The sequence below is a fragment of the Palaemon carinicauda genome, chromosome 8 (genome assembly GCF_036898095.1).
Source record: "Palaemon carinicauda isolate YSFRI2023 chromosome 8, ASM3689809v2, whole genome shotgun sequence".
Lineage (NCBI taxonomy): Eukaryota > Metazoa > Arthropoda > Malacostraca > Decapoda > Palaemonidae > Palaemon > Palaemon carinicauda.
This window is the reverse complement of record NC_090732.1, coordinates 173,110,837-173,129,225: the sequence shown is the minus strand read 5'-3', so window position 1 is coordinate 173,129,225 and position 18,389 is coordinate 173,110,837. Positions and strand designations below refer to the sequence as shown.

General features: G+C 41.3%; 2 protein-coding genes across 2 annotated transcripts in view; one reads left to right on the top strand and one right to left on the bottom strand.

Moving 5' to 3' along the window:
• The window catches only part of LOC137646138 (cingulin-like), a 194,055-nt gene that overhangs the window by 28,646 nt on the left and 147,020 nt on the right, over positions 1-18,389 (top strand). The gene's annotated exons all lie outside the window — the stretch shown is intronic.
• LOC137646136 (probable methyltransferase-like protein 15 homolog) lies at positions 1,660-18,383 on the bottom strand. The gene is made up of 5 exons (XM_068379342.1): positions 17,950-18,383; positions 6,473-6,631; positions 5,259-5,511; positions 2,568-2,712; positions 1,660-1,978 (listed from the first exon to the last, which is right to left on the bottom strand). Exons 1-5 carry the CDS (start codon positions 18,381-18,383, stop codon positions 1,767-1,769), a joined length of 1,203 nt encoding a protein of 400 aa, XP_068235443.1. The 3' UTR covers positions 1,660-1,766.

The following is an 18,389-nucleotide window of genomic DNA, read 5'->3' as shown; positions in this document are numbered from 1 at the left end:
GCGGTATTTTTTAAGTTTTATTTTTTGACAAAGACCCGCAATGCACCAAGTTCACGATAGTCGTACTGCGAAGTGGCTAGGGATCACTGTATTGCCATAGTACTTGTTACATTCGCATTTCTAATCTTTTCAAATTTTTTTTTAATAAAGTTCACTTAGCTTTGACTATGCTGAAGTCATCTTTTTTTACAATAGCTTTCTGCCTATAAATTTAAAATACTTATCTCTCCAAAATTGAATCTTTTGTTCTCAACTGACAAAACTGGAGCATAGGATGAATATTGTATATAGTCTCTAACGCTCAAGTAAATTGGTCATGAACTTCTTTCTAAAAACCATTGAAAGGTAGAGACCTACATTTCAAGAGTCTTATTTTTTATATTGACAGCCCATGGAAAATAGCTGACTAAAGTATTTATATCTGTATTGTATGGCAAAAGCTTTTAACCCTTTTACCCCCAACGCTATTTGGAACTTTCCAATCCTTAACCCCCAGGCGTTTTTTTTTTTCAAGCACATTTTGCAATATATTTTTTTTTTAATTGCTCTAACAGCCTTAATTTTTGTCATAGAGAGGTCAGGTTGGTCTCATTAATTTGGAAAATGCCTGAAGTTTCTCATAACGTTATAAAAAATATACAAAAAAATGTAAAAAACAGTTTTTTGCAAGGACGTACCAGTACGTCCATGGGGGTGAAGGAATGAGTTTTGTGAAACGTACCAGTACGTCCATTGGGGGTAAAATGGTTAAGGATTGTCATTTTGATATTCCTCTTTCTTTCTGTATATGGCCCCAGCAAGTAATGTTTCATGTTTTGCCAACAAATGCAGCCATTTCTAGTCCACTGCAGGACAAAGACCTCAGACATGTCCTTAGTCATATCATTTTCATTACCAAGCTGACACCGAAGATTGGTGATGGTGGAGACTTTAGTCTGATCGCTCACAACAAACCAAACTAGTATGGGTGGCCCTGACTAGTACAGCTTTCCTGATCATGGCAATGCACAAACCCTTTCACCCCGTTAAGGTATCCCCACTCAGAAAAGTGATGCTTCAGAAAGCATTAAATAACTGGATGGACAAAAGGCAGCCTTGGAAAATTCCTTTGAGACTTGGCTGATGGTTTCTAGGTCAAGCCGTTGGTCCTGAAAGATGTCTGGACTGAACTGAATTTGATGAGCAGATATCTCTGGTTATCTACGGATACGTCCCTGATTATACACGATATCTTAGGATAGTCGTTCCGGGGGTTAGAACCCTGTGATATCTGACAGTAATTCTCTTGTAATATCACTCGCAGAAATATTATACAGTAGGAGGCTGCCAGACAGAACTTCCATCAGGACGACATGGCTATCTCACCCAAAAAAAAGTGGAGAGGGACCTCTGGTAGTGGTATCACTCGCCCCAGTTTTAACACCGACACCCTTTAGGTGTGAGTGAGTTGGGTATATTCCTGGAATTCCATGCAACTTTTTTCTCTGGTATATTTAGCAGTATTTATACCTTTGAAATGGTGCTTTAAGGAGCATTTCACGGAGCGACACAGGTTGAGCCCAGAAATATATTTTTCCTACGTCAAATCCGTTTATAAATCAGATGTGCAATATAAAAATAGATTGATAAATGGTAACAGTAAAGGCTAAAAAAAAGTACTGTAATTGCTTTAACCAAAGGCCTCATTTCAATTTTTATTCACACATCTATATACAGGTGAATCGCAAATTGATCTACATAAATCTATTTGAAGCTAATGTATCTATCTAAGCCTTTACAGCTGCTCTTAATTTAGCAGATCGAGAGCGTGGATTGCTCTCGACTTCCTCCTTTGATGGTAACACGACATGCTTGTTTATTGGAATCCACGGTTTTTTCATGAAAATACTCATTTCATCACTTGTATACGTAGAAACTGATGTACGATGTTTTCTGAGCCCACCACCAATACTCATGGGTGTACTGTCCATTTCAGAACCTGAAAAAATATAATTATCTTAAATATACTACAGTTATTAATCCATTGCAAGAATATATAGAAAGTATGAACACAAACATACTTGAAAGAAATTATAAAAGTATTAAGTATCAAATACAAAAATACAATCTGTGTTACAGAGTATTAAGTATTGAATACAAAAATACAATCTGTGTTACGACGTTTATTCCGACCTTACATAGATTTCTATGGCATAGAATAGTGAATGAACACTGTACTATTCTTCCCATAGAAGCATATTAATGCAGGTACCTGGATATTATATAATAATAGCAGGTTATATGCACTTTTTTGTGTTGAGTTTGTGCATAGGGAACATTTAAGTCACTTTAAAAGCTGAACCAATTAACAATGTTGGGCAGAGTATTACTACAGTATACTGTATACATAATAAGGCTAAATCTAAAGAGTATTACTACAGTATACTGTATACATAATAATGCTAAAACTAAAGAGTATTACTACAGTACACTGTATACATAATAATGCTAAAACTAAGTAATATTTGAGCATGAACTATCTTATACAGATTTCCTTTAAAAAATTACAACTAAAATATAATTCAAACCTGTTATGTGACGTTTGATTACTGAATCTTCTAGAGAATGGAATGCAATGGCCACCAAAACTCCCCTTGGCTTCAGAAAATAATGAGAAATCCGAAGTCCATAATCTAATTCATTTAGCTCATTGTTGACAAGAATTCGAATTGCCTGAAAGGAAAATAAATTTATCTTTTTATTTACATCTTTTTTAACATATTTTGCTTAAAAGAATACAAAATAATGTCCCTACAAGTAGCCATGTACATTGATATCTCCAAGGGAAAATATCCAGAATTTTGAAATGAAAAGTCAACAGTACTAAATTCGGAGCAAAGAATATGAGAGTAAACTTTTGAACCATAACCTGCAGTATTCAGTCTTCCTCATTCTTGTATTATTATCCCTCTTACCCCCAAAGGACGTACTGGTACGTTTCACAAAAGCCATCCCTTTACCCCCATGGACGTACCGGTACTTCCTTGCAAAAAAATGCTATAAAAATTTATTTTTTTTAATATTTTTGATAATTTCTTGAGAAAATTCAGGCATTTTCCAAGAGAATAAGACCAACCTGACCTCTCTATGACAAAAATTATGGCTGTTAGAGCAATTTAAAAAAAATATACTGCAAAATGTGCTGGGAAAAAAATAACCCCCTGGGGGTTAAGGGTTGGAAATTTCCAAATAGCCTGGGGGTAAAAGGGTTATTATCATCATTATCATTATTATTATTATTACTAGCCAAGCTACAACCCTAGTTGGAAAAGCAAGATGCTATAAGCCCAAGGGCTCCAACAGGAAAAAATAGCTCAGTGAGGAAAGGAAATAAGGAAATAAATAAATGATGAGAACAAATTAACAATAAATCATTCTAAAAACAGTAAAGTCAAAACAGATATGTCATATATAAACTATAAAAAGACTTATGTCAGCCTGTTCTTCATAAAAACATTTGCTGCAACTTTGAACTTTTGAAGTTCTACTGATTCAACTACCCGAATATGAAGGTTCGTGCAATCAAAATGATTTATCAGCATAAAAAAATATTCTGTATTTTACAATATAAAAATTTTATTGATAGTTGACCCATATGTTAGACATCCCAAATCAGGGAAATGCAACTTTGATCTTTACCCAAACTAAATGGTTTCTTATTATGTCTTAGAAAAGGGTAAAATCAGTGATGTGCTTGTGCAAGTTGAATTTATAATTTGCTTTTATACTTGTATCAAGAAGCTTTGTTCTGTTTGATATCAGGGACTTGATTTTGTGAGAGATTTTACTATGCTTCGTGCTTGGAGAGCAACAAAGTACTGCTTAAGGCTCCTGAGATGTTAACCATGTCCTTAGCGGATCAAGAACTCTTAGTCTCTTACCCATGGCCAAAGCGCCACATTTGAAATGGTCAATTAAAGTAGAAAAGTTGGGATCGTCTGCTAGGGCATTCAAGGAAGGCATCTTTTCTGTCTGGTAAGATTGAGCTCTTTTGGGTTTCATTACCAAGTAAGAAATTGGTATGGAAATAGAGGCTTTTATGTTCCCTATTTTTCTTGTCTTATTGAACTTCTTCCTCATAACTTTGGGAGCCTTAGATCTTATCATAGGTTAGGTCAGAATGGTAAAGCTAAAGAAGATGCAAGAGCAATCATTTGCTGCTTTACGTTTATGTAAATTGTCTGGGTCTCTTGGAACCTGTCCAATGTCAAAAGCAAATTGCTGGGGAGGCAAAATGAGCCTTGGAGTCATGGTCTTCATCCAAAATATTAGCATCTAGTGATGGGATGGAAGAATTTGAGTTCAGAAGAGCTTTAAAGACTCCTAAACAAGCTTGGCATCTGCTTTCAGAGTCAAATGACTGGCAGAAGCTTGATTTACCATGAATAAGCTGATATAGTAGTTTTTTTATATTCCTCCTTAGAACATTCTACATCCAAGAGTAGATTCCAGAAAAGAACAACCCTCCCACATTGAATGTTAATTCTCCTCATGATCAGCAACAAGCGTATGACCAATATACACTAATTACCCAATATGCTGTAATGCAATTGGTGTAACTTGAAGGCAATATTGGTGTGAGATTTTGGAAAGCAATCTACTGTTTAATAGAGGAGAAATTTGGAAGCACTTTATGAATACCAGAGGCCCTATAGGGGAAATAGTTGCACGGTTTAGAAGCACTTATGGTGCGATTTCTACACTATTCAGAAGCCTGAGACGTGCTGAGATCAGCAGTGCAATTTTTCTCTGCCCTATAATGATTGGCGCCATATTGTCTGGCACAAAAATTAATACTCTTAAGACATGCGAGGCACCAAAGCACGGTTCTCACATGCTAAACACAGGTGCAAGAGTTCTAGGTACAATCTCCTTGCATCCTACTGCAAGAAGCTTAACGGCTACTTTCCAGCTACGCTGAAAGATAATCCACATAAATAACGGAAGGTTTGTTAGTATGGGAACAAAACACAATTAACTTTAAAATTATTCAAAGCATCAGTATACACATACATACATATACCAAGGCACTTCCCCCAACTTTGGGGGTAGCCGACATCAGACAAATGAAAAAAAGGGGGCCTTCCCTCTCTACGTTCCTCCCAGCCTGACGAGGGACTCGACCGGGTTTGTAAATTTCAGATTCAAATGTCTACAATAATCAAACATATAAATATTAATTAGAGTGATAGTATTAACACACTCCACAACACACATACCTGAAATACTTTAGTTGCTGGATGGGAAGGTCTCCCCAATTTATCAATCTTGTACTCTTCACCACCTAGGGAAAAAACAAACTCGGCTAATTCTTGTGTCGTCTTGAACTTCTTCAGCAAATATCTTGACTCTACCAATGCACGTGCAATTTTCCGTGCATTTTTTTCTTCGCCAAAATATTTCAGAACCTTGTACAAGGACTCTTCGTTAATGTGTGTTAATATATCTGAAGCAGTTAGCTGTTTGGGGTCCCTGAAATACACACAAATTATTTGGTAAACATTTCATAATTCTTCAATGATTGGAATTTCTTCAGAAATTCGTGAAAAATGTTAGTTGAAATGCTCTACGATGTTTTAAAAACACTTGATTTGGTCACATATGCAGCCACCTGGAAAAATATCTGGTAGTTCCAATAATTTCAAGAGGCCCTAACGAAAAGAGATTATCTGTTGATGAAAATTTGATTATGAACTTGTACAATGTATAAAACTTCATTATCTAATATGTTGATAAAGTATCATTATAAAGAATGAAATTGGTAACAATTATTATTACTGTATTATCTATAAAAACAATGATTTAAGAGTATAGAGTACAGCGTGATGAAATAAGAAGAATGGGAGGTGTAGAGAAGATTACCGAGATGATAAGTATCACTACTGAGATGGTGTGGGCATGTGTTAAGGATGGGAGTGAGGAGAGCTTATGAGGAACCTGTAAAGGGCAGAAGATCAAGAAGGAGCAGAGAATTAGATGGCAAGATAAGGTGAAGGATGATATGGAGAGAAGAGGTTTGATGGAAAAGGATGCCCTTGATCAAAGGCATTGGAGAGGGCGCATCAAGCAACCAACCTCTTAATGTAGGGATAACGGTGGGAAAGAAGAAGAAGACTATCTGTTGAGAGATTAGATGAAGGATGATATGGAGAGAAGAGGTTTGGTGGAAAAGGATGCCTTTGATCAAAGGCATTGGAGAGGGCGCATCAGGCAACCGACCCTTTAATGTAGGATAACGGTGGGGAAGAAGAAGACATTGATATTGATAAGGTGAAGGATGATATGGAGAGAAAGAGGTTTGGTGGAAAAGGATGCCTTTGATCAAAGGCATTGGAGAGGGCGCACCAGGCAACCGACCCTTTAATGTAGGTTAACGGTGGGGAAGAAGAAGTACAGCCTAGGAGAGTAGCAGAGGAAATAAAGAAATGTCTACCTGGCACAATCCATACGCATGTCCAGAGGTCCATTTTTACTGAGCATGAATCCTCGTTCAGCATTATCAAACTGCATTGAAGATACCCCGAGATCCATCAGAATTCCATCGATGCAATTTTTCTTTATCTTCAGCTTTTGAAAAAGCATAGGGATGTCACTGAAATAAATAAGAAATTTTAAAATTTTTGTAACAAATTTTTTCTATCTATTTACCAAGGCACTTTCCCCAATTTTGGGGGGTAGCCAACATTAATCAAAGGAACAGAAGGGGACCTCTCCTCTCTCTGCTCCTCCCAGCCTGACGAGGGATTCAGCGGAGTTTGGCTGGTACTGCTAGGGTGCCACAGCCCACCCTTCCCCGTTATCCACCACATATGAAGTTTCATGCCCTGAATCCCCTACTTCTTCTACCTACATCCACAGCCAGAACAAAAAAGGAATTTTTATAATTAATTTTTTATTTCTATACTCTCCTAATGTTCATATTGTTTCTCCAGGAACTCAGATTAATCGACTTTTACCTGTATAATTTTTTTTTTCATTTAAAATTCTCCAATTTTCTCTTCCTTAAATGAACATATACCCTTAGTAAAGGAATGGAATATTCTAGCTGTAAGTGTTAAGAAGGCCAACTGACGCACCTGTCTCTCTTTGTCCCATCATTTTATCAGTCGACACGGTTTAGTTCAGACGTTCTCCAGATTGCTTACCTATTACTGTGCATTAAGATGTCCCTCCCTGGATTACTTAGCAATACTGCATGGAGCATTCAAGGAATTTACTTCTGAGACATCATATCTGTATTCCTTTTAAGAATCATGTTGAGGGCATACTGTGATTTAAATAACCATTGAGAAGAAGTGCATTTGCCTCATAGTCCTTCTCGGGGAAAAGTACAGTACATTTCAATGGTTACCGATCAAGTTAATGGAACTTGCTTTTAACAGGGGAAAATTCAGGGAAGACTAGGCTAGTTGTTTTTTACAAGGATGACAACAATAATGATAAATGTTTCAAATTTAGTATTATATCTTTGTTCTTTATTATTACAGTTATATTTATATATTCTACAGCAATAAGTTATCAATAATTGTTATTAATTACTGTAATTGTTTGTGGTCTTCACAAGAATGGAAGGTATGGTTTTGACACTTTTTAATTGTCTTGTCATTCCTTTTATGACACTGAGTTGGTTTGGACATCATCACACCAAGTTTTCTGTCATAAAAATATTACTCTCTAATTATAATAAAAACCACAGTATTTTTCAAATTCTGTCACTGTGAAAGAATGCTTTACATAGAATACAGTATGTGATTCTGTCAATACACTGTACAGTACTGTTAAGTTTGATCTAGTAACATATGACAACACTGAAAAACGGTGACACATCTTTTAGGTGTCTTTCACTATTATACATGGCTGCACTCCTTTGAAGAACAATGACACCTCTTGGGCCATATGTACAAAATTATATACATCACAGCACACCCTTCTCACTTGCATTTAGTGATTTTACCTATAAAGCATACATACATATACCAAGGCACTTCCCCCAATTTTGAGGGGTAGCCGACATCAACAAATGAAACGAAACAAAAAAGGGGACCTCTACTCTCTACGTTCCTCCACCCTAACAAGGGACTCAACCGAGTTCAGCTGGTACTGCTAGGGTGCCACAGCCCACCCTCCCACATTATCCACCACAGATGAAGCTTCATAATGCTGAATCCCCTACTGCTTCTACCTCCGCCGTCATCTAAGGCATCGGAGACAGCAGCAGGGCCTACTGGAACTGCGTCACAATCGCTCGCCATTCATTCCTATTTCTAGCACGCTCTCTTGCCTCTCTCACATCTATCCTCCTATCACCCAGAGCTATATAGCAACAAGTGGATAAAAACTTGCACTTGATGATGGCTACCGACTCCTATTGCATGAGGTGTGCTTTTGCCACGGAGCAACATGGCTCACTGCATTCATGAATTACTTGTGATGTACAGTATACATACCAACAGGTAGCTCATACCTCACCAACTGACTGCTAACAGCAATTCTCTCCATTGTGAGCACTGCATGGCTGGTACGATTTGCATGGCAGATCACCTGTCTAACTTGTAACGGATACTAAATGTAACAGAGTATCGCACCCATAAAGGAGGATGGCATATCCCTTTTGAGTTGTGAATGTATGACAAGATCAGTGTGGCATGAATGATACCATACCTGGCTGCTATATAGTTGATGACGTGCACATTGGTGACTTGGATACGCAATGCTGAAAATCCTGCCTTTGGTGACAGAGTCGCTCCTTTTGTGTGCTATGCAGAACTTACATATACTCTGTCTATGCAGCATCAATGAATTGCACACTGGCAACAGATGACAAGGGTATCCTCAATAACCTTGTAGATAATCTAATATAAAGTGCTGTCACACTACAACAAACTTACTTTATGTTTTTCCTTCATTTTAGGGAGATGCACCACTCAACAATCTGATAGCTTATCTAATAAGACAGAAGATGTCTTCTCCTTGGACTATGTGTATTGCATAATGTGCCATAAACTTTCCCTACTTTTATGGTGTTGTGCTTGGCATATATGACGGAATCCTTGACTATTCTGTGACTGGTTTGTGTTAGTCCGCTCACTCCATTTATCGTGTTTTATCGAGTCAGACCACACTTTCTGATACTGTGCATGCACTAGTTCCCACACCAGTGGATTTTCTGCTTCAATTCATATGGTCTCCTCATTGTCTTATGCATTCTTATACTATGTGTACGAAGAGACATTAAGCAGAATTGAATCTGATGTATAAACACAGATTTATTGATACATGTCAATAGGACTGTCTTAACTGCATGATTTACCAGTCACTCTCAATATCTAAGAAAAAAAAGCAGGAGAAAATGAGAGTCTTGCTCTTCTGGAAAAGAAAAGACCACTAAATTTGTACTATTCTAATGTGAAATTGCGTTTTCAAACCACTTTGGACAAACTGCGCTCATCTTTGGGATTTTCAAATCATACGGAGTTGTTCTGATAGGTTTTCTCTTTGAAGCAGTAAGAGAATTAATCAAGAATGCCATCAATCATAATTACCACCAACCCTTCCCCATCTTGCATGCTAGTTTACAATCTTGGCTGCTGCTAGTTATTCAATTCACAGAAAACCAAGAATTGCATGGAAATAGTCTGACCAACGCAAGTGCTGAGGAGGAATGAGGATGGGGTTGTGGGGAGATGTAGGGGTAGAGAGGGGGATGTTGATGAAGGAGAGGTCTAATTGGTGAGGGATCTCTGGTCGTGGTTCAATCACGCCCCAGTTTTCTATACCGACACTCAAAGAGTGAGTGAGCTAGGTTTATTCCTAGCATTCCATGCATCTCTTTTTTTTCTCTGGTATATTCAGCAATAACTATGCCTTACAAATGGTGCTAGAGGAGCATTTCACGGAGCGACACAAGTCGAGCCCAGAAATAGATTTTTCCTTCGTCAAAATCCCTTAATCTTACAGCCTAAGCTACGGTCAGTAACAGCAACAGGTAAATTGTAACACAAACTCACTAAAAGCAGCTAAATGGAATCAAACTCTCAAAAAATAAAAGGGACACCTGTATTCCAGTATGTCTCCTAACAGAAAAGTATATAGTACAGTGAACCCTCGCTACTTCGCGGTTCGACCATCGCGGATTCACCACTTCGCGGATTTTTTCCATAACCCATATATATACAGTAATATATATATACAGTATATATATATATATATATATATATATATATATATATATATATATATATATATATGTATGCATGTATTTATGTATATATGTAGGTATGTATGTGTATATATATAAATATATATATATACACACACACACACACACATATATATACATATATATATATATATATATATATATATATATATATATATATATATATATATATATATATATATATATATCTATCTAAAGTAGGAAGATGTGATGTAGTTCTAAGGGAAAAGTATGGGAAATATGTTATTTTCATTAGTAAAATAAATTTTTGAATATACTTACCCGATAATCATGTAGCTGTCAACTCCGTTGCCCGACAGAATTCTACGGAAGGGATACGCCAGCTATCACTATACTAGAAGGGGGTGTACTCACCAGCGCCACCTGTGGCCAGGTACTCAGTACTTCTTGTTGACACCACCTCAATTTTTCCTCGGTCCACTGGTTCTCTATGGGGAGGAAGGGTGGGTCAATTAAATCATGATTATCGGGTAAGTATATTCAAAAATTTATTTTACTAATGAAAATAACATTTTTCAATATTAAACTTACCCGATAATCATGTAGCTGATTCACACCCAGGGGGGTGGGTGAAAACCAGTGTACATGACTATAAGATAGCTAAGTATCCCGTATTTCATATAATCAGTTATTCAAAATAAAATGAAATAATAAGTACCTGGTAAGGAAGTCGACTTGAACCATTACTCTGCCTTTAATAAGTTCGTCTTCCTTACTGAGCGCAGCGTTCCTCTTAGGAGGCTGAATCAACTCTAAGGTGCTAAAGTATACAGGGCTGCAACCCATACTAAAGGACCTCTACACAACCTCTAACCCAGGCGCTTCTCAAGAATGAATTGACCACCCGCCAAATCAAAAAAGGATGCGGAAGGCTTCTTAGCCTACCGTAACAACCCAAAAAACAACAATAAAAGCATTCAAGAGAAAGGTTAAAAAAGGTTATGGGATTAAGGGAATGTAGTGGCTGAGCCCTCACCTACTACTGCACTCGCTGCTACGAATGGTCCCAGGGTGTAGCAGTTCTCGTAAAGAGACTGGACATCTTTAAGATAAAATGATGCAAACACTGACTTGCTCCTCCAATAAGTTGCATCCATAATACTCTGCAGAGAACGGTTCTGATTAAAGGCCATCGAAGTGGCTACAGCTCTCACTTCGTGGGTCCTTACCTTCAGCAAAGCAAGGTCTTCATCCTTCATGTGAGAATGGGCTTCTCTAATCAGAAGCCTTATATAATACGAAACTCCGTTTTTGGACATAGGCATCGAAGGTTTCTTGATTGCACACCATAAGGCTTCTGACTGTCCTCGTATAGGTTTTGACCTATTAAGATAATATTTCAGAGCTCTGACAGGGCAAAGAACTCTTTCTAGCTCGTTACCCACCATGTTGGAAAGGCTAGGAATTTCAAACGATCTAGGCCAAGGACGTGAAGGAAGTTCATTCTTAGCTAAAAATCCAAGCTGTAAAGAACATGTTGCAGATTCGGATGTGAACCCAATGTTCTTGCTGAAGGCGTGAACCTCACTAACTCTTTTAGCTGTTGCAAGGCAGACGAGGAAAAGTCTTGAGGGTAAGGTCTTTGAAGGAAGCTGACTGGAGAGGTTCGAACCTAGGAGACATAAGGAACCTTAAGACTACGTCTAGATTCCAGCCTGGAGTGGATAAACGACGTTCTTTAGAAGTCTCGAAAGATTTAAGGATGTCTTGAAGGTCCTTGTTGGAAGAAAGGTCCAAACCTCTGTGGCGGAGAACTGAAGCCAACATACTTCTGTACCCCTTAATCGTAGGAGCCGAAAGGGATCTCTCATTCCTTAGATGTAATAGGAAGTCAGCTACTTGGGTTACAGAGGTATTGGTAGAGGAAACTGCATTGGCTCTACACCAGCTTCGGAAGACTTCCCACTTGGATTGGTAGACTCTACGAGTGGATACCCTCCTTGCTCTGGCAATCGCTCTGGCTGCCTCCTTCGAAAAGCCTCTAGCTCTAGCGAATCTTTCGACAGTCTGAAGGCAGTCAGACGAAGAGCGTGGAGGTTTGGGTGTACCTTGTCTACGTGAGGTTGACGTAGAAGGTCCACTCTTAGAGGGAGAGTCCTGGGAACGTCGACCAGCCATTGTAGTACCTCTGTGAACCATTCTCTTGCAGGCCAAAGGGGAGCAACCAGCGTCAGCCGTGTCCCTTCGTGCGAGACGAACTTCTGAATGACTCTGTTGAGGATCTTGAACGGTGGGAATGCGTAAAGGTCGAGATGGGACCAATTCAGCAGAAAAGCATCCACATGAACTGCTGCTGGGTCTGGAACTGGGGAACAGTACAAAGGAAGCCTCTTGGTCATGGAGGTGGCAAACAGATCTATCGTAGGCTGACCCCACAAGGTCCAAAGTCTGTTGCACACGCTCTTGTGAAGGGTCCATTCCGTGGGGATGACTTGATCTTTTCTGCTTAGGCGATCTGCTGAGACGTTCATGTTGCCCTGAATGAACCTCGTTACCTGAGTGAGGTTTTGACTTCTTGACCAAATGAGGAGGTCCCTTGCTATCTCGTACAGGTTCCTCGAATGGGTCCCTCCCTGCTTGGAGATGTAGGCCAAGGCTGTGGTGTTGTCGGAGTTCACCTCCACCACCTTGCCTAGCAGGAGGGACTTGAAGTTCATTAGGGCCATATGAACTGCCAGCAGCTCCTTGCAGTTGATGTGGAGCGTTTCCTGTTCCTTGTTCCATGTTCCCGAGCATTCCTGTCCGTTCAAGGTCGCGCCCCAGCCCGAGTCTGATGCATCCGAGAAGAGATGAAGATTGGGGGTCTGAATCGCTAACGATAGGCCCTCCTTGAGAAGGAGGTTGGTCTTCCACCACAAGAGAGTGGTCTTCATCTCTTTGGTTACAGGAATAGAGACTGCTTCGAGCGTCAAATCCTTGTCCCAATGAGCTGCTAGATGGAATTGAAGAGGGCGGAGGTGGAGTCTCCCTAACTCGACGAACAGGGCTAACGATGACAGGGTCCCTGTTAGACTCATCCACTGTCTCACCGAGCAACTGTTCCTCTTCAGCATGCTCAGGATGCATTCTAGGGCTTGGCTTATCCTTGGGGCCGATGGAAAAGCCCGAAAAGCCTGACTCCGAATCTCCATTCCCAGGTAAACTATGGATTGGGAGGGAATGAGCTGGGACTTTTCTAAGTTGACTAATAGACCCAGTTCCTTGATCAAGTCCAAAGTCCAGTTGAGACTCTCCAGACAGCGACGACTCGTGGAGGCTCTTAACAGCCAGTCGTCTAAATAAAGGGAGGCTCTGATGTCCGATAAGTGGAGGAATTTTGCAATATTCCTCATCAGATGCGTAAACACCATAGGAGCTGTGCTTAGGCCAAAACACAGGGCTTGGAATTGGTACACAACCTTTCCAAAAACGAATCTCAGGAAAGGTTGGGAGTCTGGATGAATAGGAACGTGAAAGTAAGCGTCTTTCAGATCCAACGAGACCATCCAGTCCTCCTGCCTGACCGCTGCTAGGACCGACTTCGTCGTCTCCATAGTGAACGTCTGCTTGGTGACATAAGCATTGAGCGCGCTGACGTCCAGCACCGGTCTCCAACCTCCTGTCTTCTTGGCCACCAGAAAGAGACGGTTGTAGAAGCCCGGGGATTGATGGTCCCGGACTATAACCACTGCCTTCTTCTGTAACAGGAGCGACACCTCCTGGTGTAACGCTAGCCTCTTGTCCTTTTCCTTGTAGTTGGGAGAGAGGTTGATGGGAGAAGTGGTCAGAGGGGGTTTGCGGCAGAATGGTATCCTGTAACCCTCCCTTAGCCACTTGACAGACTGGGCGTCTGCTCCTCTTCTTTCCCAAGCTTGCCAGAAGGTCTTGAGTCTGGCTCCTACTGCTGTCTGGAGAGGAGGAGAGTCAGTGTTTGCCTTTTGAAGTCTTGGGACCTTTCCTAGACCTGCTCCTGGAAGAGTCTGGACGGGAGCTTCCTCGGCTGGGGGCTCTGCCACGAAAGGGCGGAATAAACCTTGTAGCAGGAGTATCGGCCACTGGGGTGCGATAAGTTCTGGGAACTGAGGGAGCAACCTTAGCCTTACGAGCTGAAGAGGCCACAAGATCATGAGTGTCCTTCTGAATCAGGGCCGCAGACAAATCCTTGATAAGCTCTTCGGGGAACAAGAACTTAGAAAGCGGAGCAAAAAGGAGTTGAGATCTTTGACAAGGTGTGATGCTAGAAGAAAGAAAAGTGCAAAGTTGCTCCCTTTTCTTAAGAACTCCTGACACAAACATTGAAGCAAGCTCGCCGGACCCATCCCGAATTGCTTTATCCATGCAGGACATTATAAGCATGGCTGAGTCCTTGTCCGCAGGGGTGGTCTTCTTGCTCAAGGCTCCCTGGCACCAGTCAAGAAAATTGAAAATCTCAAAGGCACGAAATACCCCCTTTAAGAAGTGGTCTAAGTCGGAAAAGGTCCAGCAGACCTTAGAGCGCCTCATCGCTGATCTACGAGGAGAGTCGACCAAATTTGAGAAGTCAGCCTGGGCAGAGGCAGGGACTCCCAAGCCTGGTTCCTCTCCTGTGGCATACCATACGCCCGCCTTAGAAGTCAACTTAGTAGGTGGGAACATAAAGGAAGTCTTCCCTAGTTGCTGTTTGGACTGCAACCAATCCCCTAATATTCTTAAAGCTCTCTTAGAGGATCTAGCAAAGACGAGCTTAGTATAGGCCGACTTAACAGGTTGCATGCCCAGCGAAAACTCAGATGGAGGAGAGCGGGGGGTAGCAGAAACAAAATGGTCCGGGTATACCTCTCTGAAAAGAGCCAGGACCTTACGAAAGTCAATGGGTAGAGGAGAAGACTTGGGTTCCTCCACGTCCGAAGAGGGATCTAGGTGCGCAGCTTCCTCCTCAGAAACCTCATCACCAGAGTGTAGCGAAGTGAGAGGTAAAGTAACAGCGGTATGCTGAACAGCAGAATCTTGACAAGCGGGTGCATAAACACTAGCGGTTTCATCCTCAAGTCTCTGTTGCTGAATTAAAACCTGAGGTTCAGGCTGCAAAGACTGGTCAAGAAGAGTAGAGGAAGGTAGGTGCATGGGTTGAGGTGGCTGACTCCTAGCATGAGCTTCCTGTCTCAAGCGTTGCGCTTGCTGCAAGGGTTGTGGATGCGCAGTAGCAGGTTCCTGACTCACGAGTTGAGGTTCTTGAGGTGTGAGCTGCGAGAGTTGAGGTAGTGGCTGCGCAGAACTCAGTTCCTGTCTCACGAGTTGAGGTTGCTGAGGTGCTAGCCTTAAGAGTTGAGGCTCTCGCCTTGAGGAAAGTTGAGGTGGCTGCAGCGAGAGCTGAGGCGGCTGCCTCATGGATGGAAGAGGTTGTCGTACCTCAAGAGGTTGTTGCCTCGATGGTCTAACCGCAAGAGGAAGAGGAGGGAGTAAGGCATAAGACTCCTGTTCCCATTGTTGAGGTTGTCTTAAGGAAGGCGGAGGTTGCTGCACAACGCTGGTAACTGGCAACTCCGACCGCGGTAAGGTAGCCTGAGGAACCTCAACTTCGTACGCCTAGCAGACTGGACTGCGGTGAGGCGGAGCGCTCGCAGGAGGAGGTGTAACCTTCTCAGCCTGAAACTCACGCATTAAGACCGCAAGCTGCGACTGCATGGACTGCAGCAAAGTCATCTTGGGATCAGCAGACGCTAAGGTCTGCTGAGGCAAAGCCTTAACAGAAGATGAGGTCTGTTGAGGTATCGCCTTACCTCTCTTAGGAGGTGTACAGTCACCTGATGACTGCGGAGAGTCAGAGCTAATCCAATGACTGCATCCGGGTTGTTGAACTCTTGAGGTCTGGACTTTACGTTTAAGAGGTCTTGAGACCTGAGTCCAGCGTTTTCTCCCCGAAATTTCTCCAGCAGACGAGGAAAATAAGGGCTCAATCGTCTGCGGGTGGGAGTGACGGTCTCTGTAAGACACGCCCGCAACCACCGAGGATACTTCTGTGCGCCGATCAAGGCCTGCCGAACCCTTTTGCCCTTCGACATTGCTTCTCCCCTGGGCTTGGGAGCTTGCAAGAGGTCCCGGACTGGGAGGACGACTGGCACGCACAGAAGTACCCTCACGCACAACACTGACACTGACACTAGCACTCGGCACCGCACTGACACTAGCACTTGGCACTGCACTGGCACTACCACCTCCCACTGCACTTTTGACCTTAAGTTCTTTGACGTCCGCCAAGAGAGACTTATGGTCACTAACTACCGATTCCACTTTGTCACCTAAAGCCTGAATGGCACGCAAAACATCGGACATATCAGGCTGAGCACAAATAGTAGGTTCGGGGGTAGCCACTACAGGGGGAGGAAAAGGTTGAGGATCATGAGGTGAGGAAAAAAGCGAAGAGCGAGAAGAACTCCTCCTAACTCTCTCTCTCTCTAACTTATTGAATATTTAAGGAATCGAACAAATTCAAGTTCCGAAAGTCCGGCGCATTCCTCACATCGATCTTCCAACTGACAGGGTCTTTCCCTACAGTCGGAACAGGCGGTGTGAGGATCAACCGAGGCCTTCGGAATACGCCTATTACAAGACCTACATCGTCTATGGGGAGGGGCTTGTGAAAGGTCGGACATCTTGAATCAAAGAGCTAGTCAAGGGGGATTCCAAATCAAGCAAAAGATCGTTAACCATTAATCAAAACAAAATAAAAGCTATCTAAGCTAATAGAAAGGTTTCCAGTATAGCGAAAGCTGAAATCTTAGAGAAATACTTCACCAAAAACCGTGAACAATACTCCAAAATTATAAGCGTATCCAAGAACGTCTTGCCGGAAGCACGACAGAGGAAAAATTGAGGTGGTGTCAACAAGAAGTACTGCAGTACCTGGCCACAGGTGGCGCTGGTGAGTACACCCCCTTCTAGTATAGTGATAGCTGGCGTATCCCTTCCGTAGAATTCTGTCGGGCAACGGAGTTGACAGCTACATGATTATCGGGTAAGTTTAATATTGAAAAATGTCTGGGTAATAAGCAAAGCTCTACCTCCAGTTTGTTTCTTCATTATGATCAGAGATAAATGTAAACAAAACATTGGTTGCCATTTTTTATCGTGCTTTTTAGCGTGTTTAGGAAATGCATGATATAAAATCACCTTTAATATTTGTGCCTGTTTTAGTTTAGGGTACTGTAGTACATGCATTAAGTGTTCTGTACATTAAAGGGTAGTTTGTTAACAGAACTACGTACAAGGGAAGGTTTTAAAAGTCTGAATATACATGTTGAATAAATAGGTAAATATGGTGTCACTACTTCGCGGATTTTCACCTATCGCGGCCGCGACTGGAACCTATCTACCGCGATAAACGAGGGTTCACTGTACAAGATATTACGTACAGTATGCATAAAAATATAATAAGTCTGTTGTTGTTGAAGAAGCATCTTAATTATTATTATTATTACTAGCTAAGATACAACCCTATTTGGAAAAGCAAGATACTATAAGCCAAAGGACTCCAACAGGGAAAAATAGCCCAGTAAGAAAAGGAAATAAGGAAATAAACGATATAAGTAGTAATGGAAATTAAAATAATTTACTTTAAAAACATTAACAACATTATAACATATTTAATTTATAAACTTATAAATGGATTTATGCACAAGGAATTCATTTAACAACATGAGAATTTCACTTACCTAAACTTCCCCAGTAAAGGAATCACTCGCTCTGGATATTTCTCCTGGAGTTCTTTTGCGTATTCATATGCTAATGGATCTCTATCCAAAGTGATCAGTCTCACATTAGGTGAACTCTCTAGGATGCACCGAGAATGACCTCCAGCTCCAAAGGTTAAATCCAAAAACACCTGGTGGCCTTGTGGTTGAAGGTAATCGATAACTTCTCCCGACATAACAGGGATATGCGGTGGATTCGTAACTGTGGATAAGAAGGCCCTGCCAGCAGTTAGGGATGTCGTTTCTGTGAGGCTTAACCTCGTTGCGTTTCTTCCGATGGCAGCAAAATAACTTACAACATTAAATGCCGAGCATCTCGAACCATATGGGGATGCCCTTTTCCCGAATGTTCCAAATCTAGAGCACAATAAACTACACTTTACAATCTGTTTCATTTTTAC

What these genes read in the sequence shown, in the direction of transcription:
- LOC137646136 (XM_068379342.1), bottom strand. Translation starts at nt 18,383, where the DNA reads ATGAAACAGATTGTAAAGTGTAGTTTATTGTGCTCTAGATTTGGAACA. An exon ending in CCTTTACTGGGGAAGTTTAG is followed by an intron (nt 6,632 to 17,949) that starts GTAAGTGAAATT and finishes TATTTATTTCAG; the next exon opens with TGACATCCCTATGCTTTTTC. An exon ending in CAGCAACTAAAGTATTTCAG is followed by an intron (nt 2,713 to 5,258) that starts GTATGTGTGTTG and finishes TTTTCCTTTCAG; the next exon opens with GCAATTCGAATTCTTGTCAA.